This window comes from Salmo salar, chromosome 02 (genome assembly GCF_965601325.2).
Source record: "Salmo salar chromosome 02, fSalSal1, whole genome shotgun sequence".
Taxonomy (NCBI): domain Eukaryota; kingdom Metazoa; phylum Chordata; class Actinopteri; order Salmoniformes; family Salmonidae; genus Salmo; species Salmo salar.
Window position 1 is genome coordinate 74729672 of NC_138292.1, and position 21017 is coordinate 74750688.

The following is a 21017-nucleotide window of genomic DNA, read 5'->3' on the forward strand; positions in this document are numbered from 1 at the left end:
GTAATATTCTATGTTACTTCAATCTGCATGTATTAACCAGGTCTGGTGTATTCTGTGTTAATATTCTATGTTACTACAATCTGCATGTATTAACCAGGTCTGGTGTATTTCTGTGTTAATATTCTATGTTACTTCAATCTGCATGTATTAACCAGGTCTGGTGTATTTCTGTGTTAATATTCTATGTTACTTCAATCTGCATGTATTAACCAGGTCTGGTGTATTTCTGTGTTAATATTCTATGTTACTTCAATCTGCATGTATTAACCAGGTCTGGTGTATTTCTGTGTTAATATTCTATGTTACTTCAATCTGCATGTATTAACCAGGTCTGGTGTATTTCTGTGTTAATATTCTATGTTACTTCAATCTGCATGTATTAACCAGGTCTGGTGTATTTCTGTGTTAATATTCTATGTTACTTCAATCTGCATGTATTAACCAGGTCTGGTGTATTTCTGTGTTCATATTCTATGTTACTACAATCTGCATGTATTAACCAGGTCTGGTGTATTTCTGTGTTAATATTCTATGTTACTACAATCTGCATGTATTAACCAGGTCTGGTGTATTTCTGTGGATCTCACCCCTTGTGGATGATGTCAAACTTGATGCCTTTGGCCTGGATGACCCTCTTGAAGCCTCTGTGTTGACGGTTGATGTTCAGGTTAAACTGCTCTTTAAACTCTGGACTGTTGCTGTTCTTCACTGTACTGGTCTTATCCCTCTGGGCCTCCTCCTGCACACACACACACACACACACACACATCAAAGACAGAGAGAGAATATTTGAGTGGATCTAAGTGGAAATGTATGTATACGTGTATGCCTGTGTGTGTGTATGCCTGTGTGTGTGTGTGTGCCTGTGTGTGCCTGTGTGTGCCTGTGTGTGCCTGTGTGTGTGTGTGTGTGTGCCTGTGTGTGCCTGTGTGTGTGTGTGTGTGTATATGTGTATGCCTGTGTGTGTCTATGTGTATGCCTGTGTGTGTGTGTGTGTGTCTATGTGTATGCCTGTGTGTGTGTGTGTGTCTATGTGTATGCCTGTGTGTGTGTGTGTGTATGCCTGTGTGTGTGTGCCTGTGTGTGCCTGTGTGTGTGCCTGTGTGTGAGAGTGAGTCTTACCGCACTAGGAAAAGGAAACTCAAAGCGCACACTGGTGTCCAGATCACTGGCAGAGACTCCTGAGAAGAGGGATGAGAAGAGAGGGGTGAGAATCAAATCAAAGTATATTTATTTATTTGTCACGTGCGCCGAATACAACAGGTGTAGACCTTAGTGAAATGCTTACTTACAGGCTCTGTAAGAGAGAGAGGGATCAGGAGAGAGAGGGATGAGGAGAGAGAGGGATGAGGAGAGAGAGGTCAGAAGAGAGGGGTGAGGAGAGAGAGGGATGAGGAGAGAGAGGGATGAGGAGAGAGGGGTCAGAAGAGGGGTGAGAAGAGAGGGGTGAGGAGAGAGAGGGATGAGGAGAGAGAGGGATGAGGAGAGAGAGGGATGAGGAGAGAGGGGTCAGAAGAGGGGTGAGAAGAGAGGGGTCAGGAGAGAGGGGTCAGAAGAAAGGAATGAGAAGAGAGGGGTCAGGAGAGAGGGGTCAGAAGAGAGGGGTGAGGAGAGAGAGGGATGAGGAGAGAGAGGGATGAGGAGAGAGGGGTCAGAAGAGAGGGGTGAGAAGAGAGGGGTCAGGAGAGAGGGGTCAGAAGAAAGGAATGAGGAGAGAGAGGGATGAGGAGAGAGAGGGATGAGGAAAGAGGGGTGAGAAGAGAGGGGTGAGAAGAGAGGGGTCAGGAGAGAGGGGTCAGAAGAAAGGAATGAGGAGAGAGGGGTCAGGAGAGAGGGGTCAGGAGAGAGGGGTCAGAAGAGAGGGGTCAAGAGAGAGGGGTCAAGAGAGAGGGGTCAAGAGAGAGGGGTCAGTAGAGAGGGGTCAGTAGAGAGGCATATAAAGTTCATAACAACACACCTGAGGGAGCAGGCAGATTAATGCCCTTCACGATGTACAGCGTCATCTCATTGGCTGTCAGGTCAGGATACATTCTACAACAGACAGAGAAGACTGATTACTTTCCTCCTGCTTTGTATATATGTGTATAAGAGATTTATTTGTCTATGAATGTTAATTGTATGGCATTGTGGTATTAATATGGTAGTAACAGTATAGTACTTGACAGTGTTGAAGGTCCTCAGTGTGATATTAATATGGTAGTAACAGTATAGTACTTGACAGTGTTGAAGGGCCTCAGTGTGATATTAATATGGTAGTAACAGTATAGTACTTGACAGTGTTGAAGGGCCTCAGTGTGATATTCAATATGCGTAGTAACAGTATAGTACTTGACAGTGTTGAAGGGCCTCAATGTGGTATTAATATGTTAGTAACAGTATAGTACTTGACAGTGTTGAAGGTCCTCAGTGTGATATTAATATGTTAGTAACAGTATAGTACTTGACAGGGTTGAAGGTCCTCAGTGTGATATTAATATGGTAGTAACAGTATAGTACTTGACAGTGTTGAAGGTCCTCAGTGTGATATTAATATGGTAGTAACAGTGTAGTACTTGACAGTGTTGAAGGTCCTCTCCTCAGTGTGGTATTAATATGTTAGTAACAGTATAGTACTTGACAGTGTTGAAGGGCCTCAGTGTGATATTAATATGTTAGTAACAGTATAGTACTTGACAGTGTTGAAGGTCCTCAGTGTGATATTAATATGGTAGTAACAGTGTAGTACTTGACAGTGTTGAAGGTCCTCTCCTCAGTGTGGTATTAATATGTTAGTAACAGTATAGTACTTGACAGGGTTGAAGGTCCTCAGTATTGATATTAATATGGTAGTAACAGTATAGTACTTGACAGTGTTGAAGGTCCTCAGTGTGATATTAATATGGTAGTAACAGTGTAGTACTTGACAGTGTTGAAGGTCCTCTCCTCAGTGTGATATTAATATGTTAGTAACAGTATAGTACTTGATTGTGTTGAAGGTCCTCAGTGTGATATTAATATGTTAGTAACAGTATAGTACTTGACAGTGTTGAAGGTCCTCTCCTCAGTGTGATATTAATATGTTAGTAACAGTATAGTACTTGATTGTGTTGAAGGTCCTCAGTGTGATATTAATATGTTAGTAACAGTATAGTACTTGATCGTGTTGAAGGTCCTCAGTGTGATATTAATATGTTAGTAACAGTATAGTACTTGACAGTGTTGAAGGTCCTCAGTGTGATATTAATATGGTAGTAACAGTATAGTACTTGACAGTGTTGAAGGGCCTCAGTGTGATATTAATATGGTAGTAACAGTATAGTACTTGACAGTGTTGAAGGGCCTCAGTGTGATATTATTATGGTAGTAACAGTATAGTACTTGACAGTGTTGAAGGGCCTCAGTGTGGTATTAATATGTTAGTAACAGTATAGTACTTGACAGTGTTGAAGGGCCTCAGTGTGGTATTAATATGTTAGTAACAGTATAGTACTTGACAGTGTTGAAGGGCCTCAGTGTGATATTAATATGTTAGTAACAGTATAGTACTTGACAGGGTTGAAGGTCCTCAGTGTGATATTAATATGGTAGTAACAGTATAGTACTTGACAGTGTTGAAGGTCCTCAGTGTGATATTAATATGGTAGTAACAGTGTAGTACTTGACAGTGTTGAAGGTCCTCTCCTCAGTGTGGTATTAATATGTTAGTAACAGTATAGTACTTGACAGTGTTGAAGGGCCTCAGTGTGATATTAATATGTTAGTAACAGTATAGTACTTGACAGTGTTGAAGGGCCTCAGTGTGATATTAATATGTTAGTAACAGTATAGTACTTGACAGTGTTGAAGGTCCTCAGTGTGATATTAATATGGTAGTAACAGTGTAGTACTTGACAGTGTTGAAGGTCCTCTCCTCAGTGTGGTATTAATATGTTAGTAACAGTATAGTACTTGACAGTGTTGAAGGGCCTCAGTGTGATATTAATATGTTAGTAACAGTATAGTACTTGACAGTGTTGAAGGGCCTCAGTGTGATATTAATATGTTAGTAACAGTATAGTACTTGACAGTGTTGAAGGTCCTCAGTGTGATATTAATATGTTAGTAACAGTATAGTACTTGACAGTGTTGAAGGTCCTCTCCTCAGTGTGGTATTAATATGGTAGTAACAGTATAGTACTTGACAGTGTTGAAGGTCCTCAGTGTGATATTAATATGGTAGTAACAGTATAGTACTTGACAGTGTTGAAGGTCCTCAGTAGGTCCTCTCCTCAGTGTGGTATTAATATGGTAGTAACAGTATAGTACTTGACAGTGTTGAAGGTCCTCAGTGTGATATTAATATGGTAGTAACAGTATAGTACTTGACAGTGTTGAAGGTCCTCAGTGTGATATTAATATGGTAGTAACCGTATAGTACTTGACAGTGTTGAAGGTCCTCTCCTCAGTGTGGTATTAATATGGTAGTAACAGTATAGTACTTGACAGTGTTGAAGGTCCTCAGTGTGATATTAATATGGTAGTAACAGTATAGTACTTGACAGTGTTGAAGGTCCTCAGTGTGGTATTAATATGGTAGTAACAGTATAGTACTTGACAGTGTTGAAGGTCCTCAGTGTGATATTAATATGGTAGTAACAGTATAGTACTTGACAGTGTTGAAGGTCCTCAGTGTGGTATTAATATGGTAGTAACAGTATAGTACTTGACAGTGTTGAAGGTCCTCAGTGTGATATTAATATGGTAGTAACAGTATAGTACTTGACAGTGTTGAAGGTCCTCAGTGTGGTATTAATATGGTAGTAACAGTATAGTACTTGACAGTGTTGAAGGTCCTCAGTGTGATATTAATATGGTAGTAACAGTATAGTACTTGACAGTGTTGAAGGTCCTCAGTGTGGTATTAATATGGTAGTAACAGTATAGTACCTGACAGTGTTGAAGGTCCTCAGTGTGATATTAATATGGTAGTAACAGTATAGTACTTGACAGTGTTGATGGTCCTCAGTGTGGTATTAATATGGTAGTAACAGTATAGTACTTGACAGTGTTGAAGGTCCTCTCCTCAGTGTGGTATTTGGGGACAGGCTGGCCCTTGGCATGGGCCATCTTCAGCACCTCAATGTTCTGCATACACTCCTCTGCCAGCTTCTCAAACCTGACAACAGCAACACACACGCACATTACACACACACGCACACACGCCAAATGGGGGTAGATGTTGTCATTGGCGGGGTTGAATGTCTGTTTGACCAGCCACGTTGGCAGTTGGTCACACAGAGTATTTGGGAACTGTTTTTTTTATCCAAAACCCACATGTAGAAGTTAGTGGAATTTACAAGGCTGCTGACATGTGACTTTGTCCTCGTGTTTCTTGGCCAGTTACATCGTTATGTTCACACGCTAGGTTGTTTTTCAATGTCTGTTTGAGTTTGCAGCAACTGTCCGCTGCTAGGAAGACGTCGCAGTCTGAGATTTTTTTTCGTCACAGACAAGCAAGTGCCCCGGTAACCATGGTAACGGCCCGTCCCTTAAAGGGCCAGCTGACCATTTTTGTCTCGCCTAATGATTGTGCTTGATTGAGCATGGATCACTCCAAAAAACTTATTCATCAGCTTTCTTGTCACTTTCTTATCATTAAAACACTCAAATAGTTTAAATTGTTGTCCTAGATTTATTTGTGTTCTTCTACATTACTACTTAGAAGCAGATCATGTACTCCTTGTAAAACACATCAGTGTAGAGCCCTGAACTACAATATTAAATAAGTCCTATGACTCAGCATTTTGTGGCAGGTTCATTTGGAGAACTGTTTATCTGTTTTTACTATAGCATCTAAATTATTTATTTTAGCATACATTGGTTAAAAGACGCAGGTTACAAAAATGGAATTAAGCAATATACCGCATTACTTCTTACTAGTGATTAATTTCTTGTTTTAGAAACATTACAAAACATGCTCATCCGTTACTATCTTTGGGGTATAATTATGGCAGAACAAATATTATGGCTGATAAAAAATCTGAGTGGCTGGTGGAACAAAAAGTTACATTTCCCACCCTGATTCACACGGTACACACACACACACAGTGAAGATGGCATTTCCTTAAATTCAATGCATCTTCACTTATATTTGTTAAATGTGTTTTACAGTAGTTGGGCCTAATTATTGTGTGTCTCTTTAAAAGAATGTTTCTGAACAGTGTGGGAGGAACGAGGTAGACCCATACATACTGTGTGGGAGGAACGAGGTAGACCTATACATACTGTGAGGGAGGAACGAGGTAGACCTATACATACTGTGTGGGAGGAACGAGGTAGACTTATACATACTGTGTGGGAGGAACGAGGTAGACCTATACATACTGTGAGGGAGGAACGAGGTAGACCTATACATACTGTGAGGGAGGAACGAGGTAGATCTATACATACTGTGAGGGAGGAACGAGGTAGATCTATACATACTGTGAGGGAGGAACGAGGTAGATCTATACATACTCTGAGGGAGGAACGAGGTTAATCTATACATACTGTGTGGGAGTAACGAGGTAGATCTATACATACTGTGAGGGAGGAACGAGGTAGTTCTATACATACTGTGAGGGAGGAACGAGGTAGATCTATACATACTGTGAGGGAGGAACGAGGTAGATCTATACATACTGTGAGGGAGGAACGAGGTAGATCTATACATACTGTGAGGGAGGAACGAGGTAGATCTATACATACTGTGAGGGAGGAACGAGGTAGATCTATACATACTGTGTGGGAGGAACGAGGTAGATCTATACATACTGTGAGGGAGGAACAAGGTAGATCTATGCATACTGTGAGGGAGGAACGAGGTAGATCTATACATACTGTGAGGGAGGAACGAGGTAGATCTATACATACTGTGAGGGAGGAACGAGGTAGATCTATAGATACTGTGTGGGAGGAACGAGGTGGATCTATACATACTGTGAGGGAGGAACGAGGTAGATCTATAGATACTGTGTGGGAGTAACGAGGTAGATAATACATACTGTGTGGGAGGAGCGAGGTAGATCTATACATACTGTGAGGGAGGAACGAGGTAGATCTATACATACTGTGAGGTGTGCAGGTCCTGGTTGTTTTAATGACCTTTCAACACGGTCTGTATTTGAACCTCTTTCTAAACACATCTGATTTATAATAAATATGTACTGAACTGACTTATCAGTCCGGTAATTCTTTGAACCTCTTGATGTACTCGGTGTACTAACGTACGCTCGTGCACACTCACACACAATTGTTGCCACTAACCTGGAGGTCTCGGGCACACTTCCCATGTGAGTGAACTGCTGGGAGTAACCCAGACATTTCTGTAGAGAGAAACAGATCATGTGTTATTAATGTACTATCAACATGTTAAGAGTCTATTATAACGTGTTGTACTGACACACACACATATATACATATATATATACACACACACACATATATACACACACACACACACACACACACACACACACACACACACACATATACATACATACACAGTACCAGTCAAAAGTTTTGGACACACCTACTCATTCCAGGTTTTTTCTTTATTTGTATTATTTTCTACATTGTAGAATAATAGTGAAGACATCAAAACTATGAAATACAACATATGGAATCATGCAGTAACCAAAAAAGTGTTAAACAAATCAAAATATATTTTTTATATGATGACAGCTTGGAATGAGTAGCTGTCCAAACTTTTGACTGGTACTGTACATGTATGTATGTATGTATGTATGTATGTATGTATGTATGTATGTATGTATGTATGCATGTATGTATGCATGTATAAGGGTTCAATGAGGCATTTATTGTTGGTGAAGTGCTATATAAATATATTGTTTTAAATATATGCCGTTTAATAACTTGTCATAAGAGTTGTAATAACCTGGTGCTGCTGTCGGAGGAGCTCCATGTTAATGAATTAAATCATGTCTTATAAATATGCAGTAAGAGTTGTCATAAGAGTTGTAATAACCTGGTGCTGCTGTCAGAGGAGCTCCATGTTAACCTGTTGGGGGTAGGGGGCAGTATTGACACGGCCGGATAAAAAACGTACCCGATTTAATCTGGTTACTACTCCTGCCCAGTAACTAGAATATGCATATAATTATTGGCTTTGGATAGAAAACACCCTAAAGTTTCTAAAACTGTTTGAATGGTGTCTGTGAGTATAACAGAACTCATATGGCAGGCAAAAACCTGAGAAGATTCCTTACAGGAAGTGGCCCTCTCTGACAAGATCTTGTTCTTCTTGTCTCTGTTTATTGAAGACTGAGGATCTTTGCTGTAACGTGACACTTCCTACGGCTCCCATAGGCTCTCAGAGCCCGGGAAAAAGCTGAATGATAACGAGGCAGCCCCAGGCTGAAACACATTTGCGCTTTTGGCAAGTGGCCGATCAGAGGACAATGGGCTTAGGCGCGTGCACGAGTCGACCCCATGCTTTATTTTCTTTCGTCTTTTTACCTAAACGCAGATTCCCGGTCGGAATATTATCGCTTTTTTACGAGAAAAATGGCATAAAAATTGATTTTAAACAGCGGTTGACATGCTTCGAAGTACGGTAATGGAATATTTAGACATTTTTTGTCACGAAATGCGTCGTGCTCGTCACCCTTCTTTACCCTTTCGGATAGTGTCTTGAACGCACGAACAAAACGCTGCTGTTTGGATATAACTATGGATTATTTGGGACCAAACCAACATTTGTTATTGAAGTAGAAGTCCTGGGAGTGCATTCTGACGAAGAACACCAAAGGTAATAACATTTTTCTTATAGTAAATCTGACTTTGGTGAGTGCTAAACTTGCTGGGTGTCTAAATAGCTAGCCCTGTGATGCCGGGCTATCTACTGAGAATATTGCAAAATGTGCTTTCACCGAAAAGCTATTTTAAAATCGGACATATCGAGTGCATAGAGGAGTTCTGTATCTATAATTCTTAAAATAATTGTTATGCTTTTTGTGAACGTTTATCGTGAGTAATTTAGTAAATTTTTTGTAAATTCACCGGAAGTTTGCGGGGGGTATGCTAGTTCTGAACGTCACATGCTAATGTAAAAAGCTGGTTTTTGATATAAATATGAACTTGATTGAACAAAACATGCATGTATTGTATAACATAATGTCCTAGGTGTGTCATCTGATGAAGATCATCAAAAGGTTAGTGCTGCATTTAGCTGTCTTCTGGGTTTTTGTGACATTATATGCTAGCTTGAAAAATGGGTGTCTGATTATTTCTGGCTGGGTACTCTGCTGACATAATCTAATGTTTTGCTTTCGTTGTGAAGCCTTTTTGAAATCGGACAGTGTGGTTAGATTAACGAGAGTCTTGTCTTTAAAATGGTGTAAAATAGTCATATGTTTGAGAAATTGAAGTAATAGCATTTCTAAGGTATTTGAATAACGCGCCACAGGATTCCACTGGCTGTTACGTAGGTGGGACGATTTCGTCCCGCCGACCCTAGAGAGGTTAATGAGTTAAATCATGTCTTATAAATATGCAGTAAGAGTTGTCATAAGAGTTGTAATAACCTGGTGCTGCTGTCGGAGGAGCTCCATGAGGCTGCTGTATTGCTCTGAGGAGCGAGGAGAGGAACGAGTCCGAGCCAGAGAGTAGTCCTCCTCACTGACTGGAGCACTGGGGACCTGTGGGAGAAAACAGAAAAAGGGGGATACCTAGTCAGTTGTACAACAGAACGCTTTCAACCAAAAATGTGCCTTCCGTATTTAACCCCTCTGAATCAGAGAGGAGATGGGGAGATGAGAGGGGAGGGGGGAGAGGAGACAGGGGAGAGGGGGAGAGAGAGACGGATGGATAAATCAATGAGAGAGACAGGAAGAGAGGATGAGGAGTGAGAGAGGAGGAGAGAGTAAGGAGGGGGAGAGAAAGAGATGGAGGAAGATGAATGTGTGTGTGTGGCGGGGGGGTAAGTGTGTGTGAAATTGTTAATGTCAAGGGATGACTTTAACACCGACACAAATAGAGAGGTAAAGAGAAAGAGAGAGGTGTGTAGTAGAGGAGAGGAAAATGAAGTGGAAATAGAGAGGTAAAGAGAAAGAGAGAGGTGTGTAGTAGAGGAGAGGAAAATGAAGTGGAAATAGAGAGGTAAAGAGAAAGAAAGAGGTGTGAAAAGTCAACAGCAGGAGATTATATATAGAGCACACACACACACACACACACACACACACACACACACACACACACACACACACACACACACACACACACACACACACACACACACACACACACGCACACGCACACACACACGCACACAGGTGTCTTGGTCTCCCCCTGTCCTCTCCATCTGTTCCTGGCTCCTCTCCTGCAGTCTCAATGTTCCTTCCCTCCCTCCCTCCCTCCCTCCCTCCCTCCCTCCTTAACCTTGAAACACACAGTCCTCCTCGTGTTGCAAAATTAAAAACTTTCCCCAAAATTCTGGTTGAAGATTTCCTGCTTTATTATTCCCTGCAGATTCCTGGATTTCTGGAAAAGCTGTGAATTTGTGAAAAGTAACCCTCCACCAGCCCAAACACACACCTTGGTGATGTCTACAGGTAACCCTCCACCAGCCCAAACACACACCTTGGTGATGTCTACAGGTAACCCTCCACCAGCCCAAACACACACCTTGGTGATGTCTACAGGTAACCCTCCACCAGCCCAAACACACACCGTGGTGATGTCTACAGGTAACCCTCCACCAGCCCAAACACACACCGTGGTGATGTCTACAGGTAACCCTCCACCAGCCCAAACACACACCTTGGTGATGTCTACAGGTAACCCTCCACCAGCCCAAACACACACCTTGGTGATGTCTACAGGTAACCCTCCACCAGCCCAAACACACACCTTGGTGATGTCTACAGGTAACCCTCCACCAGCCCAAACACACACCGTGGTGATGTCTACAGGTAACCCTCCACCAGCCCAAACACACACCTTGGTGATGTCTACAGGTAACCCTCCACCAGCCCAAACACACACCGTGGTGATGTCTACAGGTAACCCTCCACCAGCCCAAACACACACCGTGGTGATGTCTACAGGTAACCCTCCACCAGCCCAAACACACACCGTGGTGATGTCTACAGGTAACCCTCCACCAGCCCAAACACACACCGTGGTGATGTCTACAGGTAACCCTCCACCAGCCCAAACACACACCGTGGTGATGTCTACAGGTAACCCTCCACCAGCCCAAACACACACCGTGGTGATGTCTACAGGTAACCCTCCACCAGCCCAAACACACACCTTGGTGATGTCTACAGGTAACCCTCCACCAGCCCAAACACACACCGTGGTGATGTCTACAGGTAACCCTCCACCAGCCCAAACACACACCTTGGTGATGTCTACAGGTAACCCTCCACCAGCCCAAACACACACCTTGGTGATGTCTACAGGTAACCCTCCACCAGCCCAAACACACACCTTGGTGATGTCTACAGGTAACCCTCCACCAGCCCAAACACACACCTTGGTGATGTCTACAGGTAACCCTCCACCAGCCCAAACACACACCTTGGTGATGTCTACAGGTAACCCTCCACCAGCCCAAACACACACCTTGGTGATGTCTACAGGTAACCCTCCACCAGCCCAAACACACACCGTGGTGATGTCTACAGGTAACCCTCCACCAGCCCAAACACACACCTTGGTGATGTCTACAGGTAACCCTCCACCAGCCCAAACACACACCGTGGTGATGTCTACAGGTAACCCTCCACCAGCCCAAACACACACCGTGGTGATGTCTACAGGTAACCCTCCACCAGCCCAAACACACACCTTGGTGATGTCTACAGGTAACCCTCCACCAGCCCAAACACACACCTTGGTGATGTCTACAGGTAACCCTCCACCAGCCCAAACACACACCTTGGTGATGTCTACAGGTAACCCTCCACCAGCCCAAACACACACCTTGGTGATGTCTACAGGTAACCCTCCACCAGCCCAAACACACACCTTGGTGATGTCTACAGGTAACCCTCCACCAGCCCAAACACACACCGTGGTGATGTCTACAGGTAACCCTCCACCAGCCCAAACACACACCTTGGTGATGTCTACAGGTAACCCTCCACCAGCCCAAACACACACCGTGGTGATGTCTACAGGTAACCCTCCACCAGCCCAAACACACACCGTGGTGATGTCTACAGGTAACCCTCCACCAGCCCAAACACACACCTTGGTGATGTCTACAGGTAACCCTCCACCAGCCCAAACACACACCTTGGTGATGTCTACAGGTAACCCTCCACCAGCCCAAACACACACCTTGGTGATGTCTACAGGTAACCCTCCACCAGCCCAAACACACACCGTGGTGATGTCTACAGGTAACCCTCCACCAGCCCAAACACACACCTTGGTGATGTCTACAGGTAACCCTCCACCAGCCCAAACACACACCTTGGTGATGTCTACAGGTAACCCTCCACCAGCCCAAACACACACCTTGGTGATGTCTACAGGTAACCCTCCACCAGCCCAAACACACACCTTGGTGATGTCTACAGGTAACCCTCCACCAGCCCAAACACACACCTTGGTGATGTCTACAGGTAACCCTCCACCAGCCCAAACACACACCTTGGTGATGTCTACAGGCAGACCTCCCTTGGTGGCGCTGATCATCTGGTCCAGTCCTTTAGCGTGTCGGAGATGGACCGCCGCTCCCTGCATGTCCTTCATCTGTTTGGAACGCAGCGCCGCCCGGACGAAGGCCTGCCGTCGCAGCAACAGGAAGTCCAACTGCTGCTGGGCTGCACCACAGGAAGGGACGTCACAGGGGGGAGGGAGGGAGGGAGTCAGGATGTGGATGTATGTGTGAGTGTGGGGGAGGGGGAGAGGGAAATGTGTGTGTGTGTAGGGAGACATCAGAGTGGCTAATGTAGAGGTGTCAATGGGAGAATGAATTTGTTCATGTCAAGGGATGAATTTAACACGTCTATGAATATGTGCACACACACGTACCGACACACTGACATACAAACTGACACCAACATACACACACCTTTAAGCCCCAGTCTGGAGCCCTGTGTTGTGTTGCCTCCAGAACCTGGTGTGGGAGGGGTCGGGGCTTTGCCTTTCTGGACTGGAGCTCCCACTGCAGGCTGGAGGGGGGGGGGGAAGAGTTAAGTGAACGGAAGTTAAATATTGTAAACATGAACATAGTATCCATATTTTCCCACTTTCCAGAACAATCTCATGACATTACGTGTGTCAGGGTCATAGGTCATGGTGGTTACCTTGGCCAATTTCCCTGGTCCGTCCTCGTCCTCTGCGTCTGCGTCCTGATTGGCTAGTTTCATGGCCGTCTCCAGGACGCCCATGAAGTTCTGCTGGCTGCTCTCTGAGCCCTGCAGCGGAGGACAGCCTGGGCCACAACAACACAGTACATGGTAAACACAGAGAACAAAAAACACGCTACGGCGTACACGCTAAAAACACGCTACGGCGTACACGCTAAAAACACGCTACGGCATACACGCTAAAAACACGCTACGGGGTACATGCTAAAAACACGCTACGAAATACACGCTAAAAACATGCTACGAAATACATGCTAAAAACATGCTACAGAGTACATGCTAAAAACATGCTACAGAGTACATGCTAAAAACATGCTACGGAGTACATGCAAAAAAACATGCTACGGAGTACATGCAAAAAAACATGCTACGGCGTACACGCTAAAAACACGCTAATAAAACATGACGCTTGCAAGGGCCAGCCTGAGAGTAACAAAGTATATCAATTAAAAAATCTCATACAATGAATCCATCATATAAACAAACACGGTACAGACTGAACACACACTGCGCTCAAACACCTATTATAGAGGTCATGTGTGGCTCAGTGGGTAGAGCACGGCACCTGCAACGCCTGGGTTGTGGGTTGGATTCCCACGGGGAATAAGAGCATCTGCTTAATGACAGAAATGTACGTGATAAAAGCTGCAGCTAAATGCAGGTTACCTGGTGGTACAGGAAGATCAGCCAGGTTGACTGGTCGTCCAGCCTTATGAGACTTGATGGCATCCTGGTATTGCTGTTACACACACACACACACACACACACACACACACACACACACACACTAGTACGATATATCCGAGCAGGTATACATTACAGTGTGTGTGTGAGACGTTTCTGCTGTCAAAAGCATGGAACTTTTGGAGTTCTTTCTCATTCTTGTGTGTGTGTGTGTGTGTGTGTGTGCATGCGTGAACCACCAGTCATTTCTTTGATGTGTGTGTGAACCACCAGTCATTTCTTTGATGTGTGTGTGAACCACCAGTCATGTCTTTGATGTGTGTGTGAACCACCAGTCATGTCTTTGATGTGTGTGTACCTTGACGATGCGCTGGTGCATGCGTGCCTTGCGGTCGTCTCCTTTGCTCCTGGCCCCCTCTGCTGCAGCTTTGTATCTGTCCATCCTCTGTTGTAACGCTTCCCCTACACTGCCTGGGACTGGGAGGGCTGTCACACACACACACACACCACACACACACACACACACACACGTCTCCACTGAGCGACCTGGCACAAAATGGCTGCCGTGCATCAACCAGATGGGTGCTACACATTGGTGATGGAGGAGGTGATTTGGAAAGGCCCTTTATACATCCAATCCATCATTATTATTATTATTAATAATATTATGTGTTTTACCGGAGTCGGCCACCGGGGGAGCTGCAGGGGGAGCAGCAGGGGAGGGAGACTGGGAAGGAGGAGGAGCTGAACGCTCTACCACTGCATCTCCTGAGGGGAGAGAGAGAGAGAGAGGGATGAGAAGAAAGAGGAGTTAGGCCGTATGGGGGGGTTGAGATCAGATGTTTAGGGGTCAGGGCGGAATGTACAAAGCGTCTCAGAGTAGGAGTCCTGATCTAGGATCAGGTTCCCCATGTCATCTTTTTCATTGTGATCTAAAAAGGGAAAACTGATCCCAGATCAGCAGCACTCTCTCGGAGACTGAGACACTATGAATACAGACCCTGGTCTGCTAGTCTCTAGCAGGTCTTTAGGGATGAGAGACACTATGAATACAGACCCTGGTCTTCTAGTCTCTAGCAGGTCTTTAGGGATGAGAGACACTATGAATACAGACCCTGGTCTTCTAGTCTCTAGCAGGTCTTTAGGGATGAGAGACACTATGAATACAGACCCTGGTCTTCTAGTCTCTAGCAGGTCTTTAGGGATGAGAGACACTATGAATACAGACCCTGGTCTTCTAGTCTCTAGCAGGTCTTTAGGGATGAGAGACACTATGAATACAAACCCTGGTCTTCTAGTCTCTAGCAGGTCTTTAGGGATGAGAGACACTATGAATACAGACCCTGGTCTTCTAGTCTCTAGCAGGTCTTTAGGGATGAGAGACACTATGAATACAGACCCTGGTCTTCTAGTCTCTAGCAGGTCTTTAGGGATGAGAGACACTATGAATACAGACCCTGGTCTACTAGTCTCTAGCAGGTCTTTAGGGATGAGAGACACTATGAATACAGACCCTGGTGTTCTAGTCTCTAGCAGGTCTTTAGGGATGAGAGACACTATGAATACAGACCCTGGTCTACTAGTCTCTAGCAGGTCTTTAGGGATGAGAGACACTATGAATACAGACCCTGGTCTACTAGTCTCTAGCAGGTCTTTAGGGATGAGAGACACTATGAATACAGACCCTGGTCTACTAGTCTCTAGCAGGTCTTTAGGGATGAGAGACACTATGAATACAGACCCTGGTCTACTAGTCTCTAGCAGGTCTTTAGGGATGAGAGACACTATGAATACAGACCCTGGTCTTCTAGTCTCTAGCAGGTCTTTAGGGATGAGAGACACTATGAATACAGACCCTGGTCTACTAGTCTCTAGCAGGTCTTTAGGGATGAGACTGACACTATGAATACAGACCCTGGTCTTCTAGTCTCTAGCAGGTCTTTAGGGATGAGACTGACACTATGAATACAGACCCTGGTGTTCTAGTCTCTAGCAGGTCTTTAGGGATGAGAGACACTATGAATACAGACCCTGGTCTTCTAGTCTCTAGCAGGTCTTTAGGGATGAGAGACACTATGAATACAGACCCTGGTCTTCTAGTCTCTAGCAGGTCTTTAGGGATGAGAGACACTATGAATACAGACCCTGGTCTACTAGTCTCTAGCAGGTCTTTAGGGATGAGAGACACTATGAATACAGACCCTGGTCTACTAGTCTCTAGCAGGTCTTTAGGGATGAGAGACACTATGAATACAGACCCTGGTCTACTAGTCTCTAGCAGGTCTTTAGGGATGAGAGACACTATGAATACAGACCCTGGTCTACTAGTCTCTAGCAGGTCTTTAGGGATGAGAGACACTATGAATACAGACCCTGGTCTTCTAGTCTCTAGCAGGTCTTTAGGGATGAGAGACACTATGAATACAGACCCTGGTCTACTAGTCTCTAGCAGGTCTTTAGGGATGAGACTGACACTATGAATACAGACCCTGGTCTTCTAGTCTCTAGCAGGTCTTTAGGGATGAGACTGACACTATGAATACAGACCCTGGTGTTCTAGTCTCTAGCAGGTCTTTAGGGATGAGAGACACTATGAATACAGACCCTGGTCTTCTAGTCTCTAGCAGGTCTTTAGGGATGAGAGACACTATGAATACAGACCCTGGTCTTCTAGTCTCTAGCAGGTCTTTAGGGATGAGAGACACTATGAATACAGACCCTGGTCTTCTAGTCTCTAGCAGGTCTTTAGGGATGAGAGACACTATGAATACAGACCCTGGTCTTCTAGTCTCTAGCAGGTCTTTAGGGATGAGAGACACTATGAATACAGACCCTGGTCTACTAGTCTCTAGCAGGTCTTTAGGGATGAGAGACACTATGAATACAGACCCTGGTCTTCTAGTCTCTAGCAGGTCTTTAGGGATGAGAGACACTATGAATACAGACCCTGGTCTTCTAGTCTCTAGCAGGTCTTTAGGGATGAGAGACACTATGAATACAGACTCTGGTCTTCTAGTCTCTAGCAGGTCTTTAGGGATGAGAGACACTATGAATACAGACCCTGGTCTACTAGTCTCTAGCAGGTCTTTAGGGATGAGAGACACTATGAATACAGACCCTGGTCTACTAGTCTCTAGCAGGTCTTTAGGGATGAGAGACACTATGAATACAGACCCTGGTCTTCTAGTCTCTAGCAGGTCTTTAGGGATGAGAGACACTATGAATACAGACCCTGGTCTACTAGTCTCTAGCAGGTCTTTAGGGATGAGAGACACTATGAATACAGAGCCTGGTCTTCTAGTCTCTAGCAGGTCTTTAGGGATGAGAGAGACTATGAATACAGACCCTGGTCTTCTAGTCTCTAGCAGGTATTTAGGGATGAGAGACACTATGAATACAGACCCTGGTCTACTAGTCTCTAGCAGGTCTTTAGGGATGAGAGACACTATGAATACAGACCCTGGTCTTCTAGTCTCTAGCAGGTCTTTAGGGATGAGACCCTGGTCTTCTAGTCTCTAGCAGGTCTTTAGGGATGAGAGACACTATGAATACAGACCCTGGTCTTCTAGTCTCTAGCAGGTGTTTAGGGATGAGAGACACTATGAATACAGACCCTGGTCTTCTAGTCTCTAGCAGGTCTTTAGGGATGAGAGACACTATGAATACAGACCCTGGTCTTCTAGTCTCTAGCAGGTCTTTAGGGATGAGAGACACTATGAATACAGACCCTGGTCTTCTAGTCTCTAGCAGGTCTTTAGGGATGAGAGACACTATGAATACAGACCCTGGTCTTCTAGTCTCTAGCAGGTCTTTAGGGATGAGAGACACTATGAATACAGACCCTGGTCTACTAGTCTCTAGCAGGTCTTTAGGGATGAGACTGAGACACTATGAATACAGACCCTGGTCTTCTAGTCTCTAGCAGGTCTTTAGGGATGAGACTGAGACACTATGAATACAGACCCTGGTCTTCTAGTCTCTAGCAGGTCTTTAGGGATGAGAGACACTATGAATACAGACCCTGGTCTACTAGTCTCTAGCAGGTCTTTAGGGATGAGAGACACTATGAATACAGACCCTGGTCTACTAGTCTCTAGCAGGTCTTTAGGGATGAGAGACACTATGAATACAGACCCTGGTCTTCTAGTCTCTAGCAGGTCTTTAGGGATGAGAGAGACTATGAATACAGACCCTGGTCTTCTAGTCTCTAGCAGGTCTTTAGGGATGAGAGACACTATGAATACAGACCCTGGTCTTCTAGTCTCTAGCAGGTCTTTAGGGATGAGAGACACTATGAATACAGACCCTGGTCTACTAGTCTCTAGCAGGTCTTTAGGGATGAGACTGAGACACTATGAATACAGACCCTGGTCTACTAGTCTCTAGCAGGTCTTTAGGGATGAGAGACACTATGAATACAGACCCTGGTCTTCTAGTCTCTAGCAGGTCTTTAGGGATGAGAGACACTATGAATACAGACCCTGGTCTTCTAGTCTCTAGCAGGTCTTTAGGGATGAGAGACACTATGAATACAGACCCTGGTCTTCTAGTCTCTAGCAGGTCTTTAGGGATGAGAGAGACTATGAATACAGACCCTGGTCTACTAGTCTCTAGCAGGTCTTTAGGGATGAGACTGAGACACTATGAATACAGACCCTGGTCTTCTAGTCTCTAGCAGGTCTTTAGGGATGAGAGACACTATGAATACAGACCCTGGTCTTCTAGTCTCTAGCAGGTCTTTAGGGATGAGACTGAGACACTATGAATACAGACCCTGGTCTTCTAGTCTCTAGCAGGTGTTTAGGGATGAGAGACACTATGAATACAGACCCTGGTCTTCTAGTCTCTAGCAGGACTTTAGGGATGAGAGAGACTATGAATACAGACCCTGGTCTTCAAGTCTCTAGCAGGTCTTTAGGGATGAGAGACACTATGAATACAGACCCTGGTCTTCTAGTCTCTAGCAGGTCTTTAGGGATGAGAGACACTATGAATACAGACCCTGGTCTTCTAGTCTCTAGCAGGTCTTTAGGGATGAGACTGACACTATGAATACAGACCCTGGTCTACTAGTCTCTAGCAGGTCTTTAGGGATGAGAGACACTATGAATACAGACCCTGGTCTTCTAGTCTCTAGCAGGTCTTTAGGGATGAGAGACACTATGAATACAGACCCTGGTCTACTAGTCTCTAGCAGGTGTTTAGGGATGAGAGACACTATGAATACAGACCCTGGTCTTCTAGTCTCTAGCAGATCTTTAGGGATGAGAGACACTATGAATACAGACCCTGGTCTTCTAGTCTCTAGCAGGTGTTTAGGGATGAGAGACACTATGAATACAGACCCTGGTCTTCTAGTCTCTAGCAGGTGTTTAGGGATGAGAGACACTATGAATACAGACCCTGGTCTACTAGTCTCTAGCAGGTCTTTAGGGATGAGAGACACTATGAATACAGACCCTGGTCTTCTAGTCTCTAGCAGGTCTTTAGGGATGAGAGACACTATGAATACAGACCCTGGTCTTCTAGTCTCTAGCAGGTCTTTAGGGATGAGAGACACTATGAATACAGACCCTGGTCTTCTAGTCTCTAGCAGGTCTTTAGGGATGAGAGACACTATGAATACAGACCCTGGTCTTCTAGTCTCTAGCAGGTCTTTAGGGATGAGAGACACTATGAATACAGACCCTGGTCTTCTAGTCTCTAGCAGGTCTTTAGGGATGAGAGACACTATGAATACAGACCCTGGTCTTCTAGTCTCTAGCAGGTCTTTAGGGATGAGAGACACTATGAATACAGACCCTGGTCTTCTAGTCTCTAGCAGGTGTTTAGGGATGAGAGAGACTATGAATACAGACCCTGGTCTTCTAGTCTCTAGCAGGTCTTTAGGGATGAGAGAGACTATGAATACAGACCCTGGTGTTCTAGTCTCTAGCAGGTCTTTAGGGATGAGAGACACTATGAATACAGACCCTGGTCTTCTAGTCTCTAGCAGGTCTTTAGGGATGAGAGACACTATGAATACAGACCCTGGTCTTCTAGTCTCTAGCAGGTCTTTAGGGAAGAGACCCTGGTCTTCTAGTCTCTAGCAGGTCTTTAGGGATGAGAGACACTATGAATACAGACCCTGGTCTTCTAGTCTCTAGCAGGTCTTTAGGGATGAGACTGACACTATGAATACAGACCCTGGTCTACTAGTCTCTAGCAGGTCTTTAGGGATGAGAGACACTATGAATACAGACCCTGGTCTTCTAGTCTCTAGCAGGTCTTTAGGGATGAGAGACACTATGAATACAGACCCTGGTCTACTAGTCTCTAGCAGGTCTTTAGGGATGAGAGACACTATGAATACAGACCCTGGTCTTCTAGTCTCTAGCAGGTCTTTAGGGATGAGAGACACTATGAATACAGACCCTGGTCTTCTAGTCTCTAGCAGGTCTTTAGGGATGAGAGACACTATGAATACAGACCCTGGTCTTCTAGTCTCTAGCAGGTCTTTAGGGATGAGAGACACTATGAATACAGACCCTGGTCTTCTAGTCTCTAGCAGGTCTTTAGGGATGAGAGACACTATGAATACAGACCCTGGTCTTCTAGTCTCTAGCAGGTCTTTAGGGATGAGAGACACTATGAATACAGACCCTGGTCTTCTAGTCTCTAGCAGGTCTTTAGGGATGAGACTGAGACACTATGAATACAGACCCTGGTCTTCTAGTCTCTAGCAGGTCTTTAGGGGTGAGAGACACTATGAATACAGACCCTGGTCTTCTAGTCTCTAGCAGGTCTTTAGGGATGAGAGACACTATGAATACAGACCCTGGTCTTCTAGTCTCTAGCAGGTCTTTAGGGATGAGACTGAGACACTATGAATACAGACCCTGGTCTTCTAGTCTCTAGCAGGTCTTTAGGGATGAGACTGAGACACTATGAATACAGACCCTGGTCTTCTAGTCTCTAGCAGGTCTTTAGGGATGAGAGACACTATGAATA

At 44.7% G+C, this 21017-nt stretch overlaps 1 protein-coding gene across 6 annotated transcripts in view; it reads right to left on the reverse strand.

Moving 5' to 3' along the window:
- The window catches only part of LOC106592420 (coiled-coil and C2 domain-containing protein 1A), a 63413-nt gene that overhangs the window by 20692 nt on the left and 21704 nt on the right, over positions 1-21017 (reverse strand). For all 6 annotated transcript variants that reach the window (XR_014381999.1, XR_014382005.1, XR_014382003.1 and 3 more), the window contains exons 9-20: positions 14706-14795; positions 14386-14513; positions 14010-14082; positions 13281-13408; positions 13046-13145; positions 12622-12794; positions 9543-9656; positions 7264-7322; positions 5018-5134; positions 1958-2031; positions 1123-1181; positions 588-739 (exon numbers count right to left, since the gene is read on the reverse strand). Coding sequence is in view for 1 of the 6 variants with exons in the window: in XM_045709625.2 (XP_045565581.1) it covers positions 588-739; positions 1123-1181; positions 1958-2031; positions 5018-5134; positions 7264-7322; positions 9543-9656; positions 12622-12794; positions 13046-13145; positions 13281-13408; positions 14010-14082; positions 14386-14513; positions 14706-14795 (1267 nt within the window). In the remaining 5 variants the exon portion in view is untranslated. The remainder of the gene's footprint in view (positions 1-587; positions 740-1122; positions 1182-1957; positions 2032-5017; positions 5135-7263; positions 7323-9542; positions 9657-12621; positions 12795-13045; positions 13146-13280; positions 13409-14009; positions 14083-14385; positions 14514-14705; positions 14796-21017) is intronic.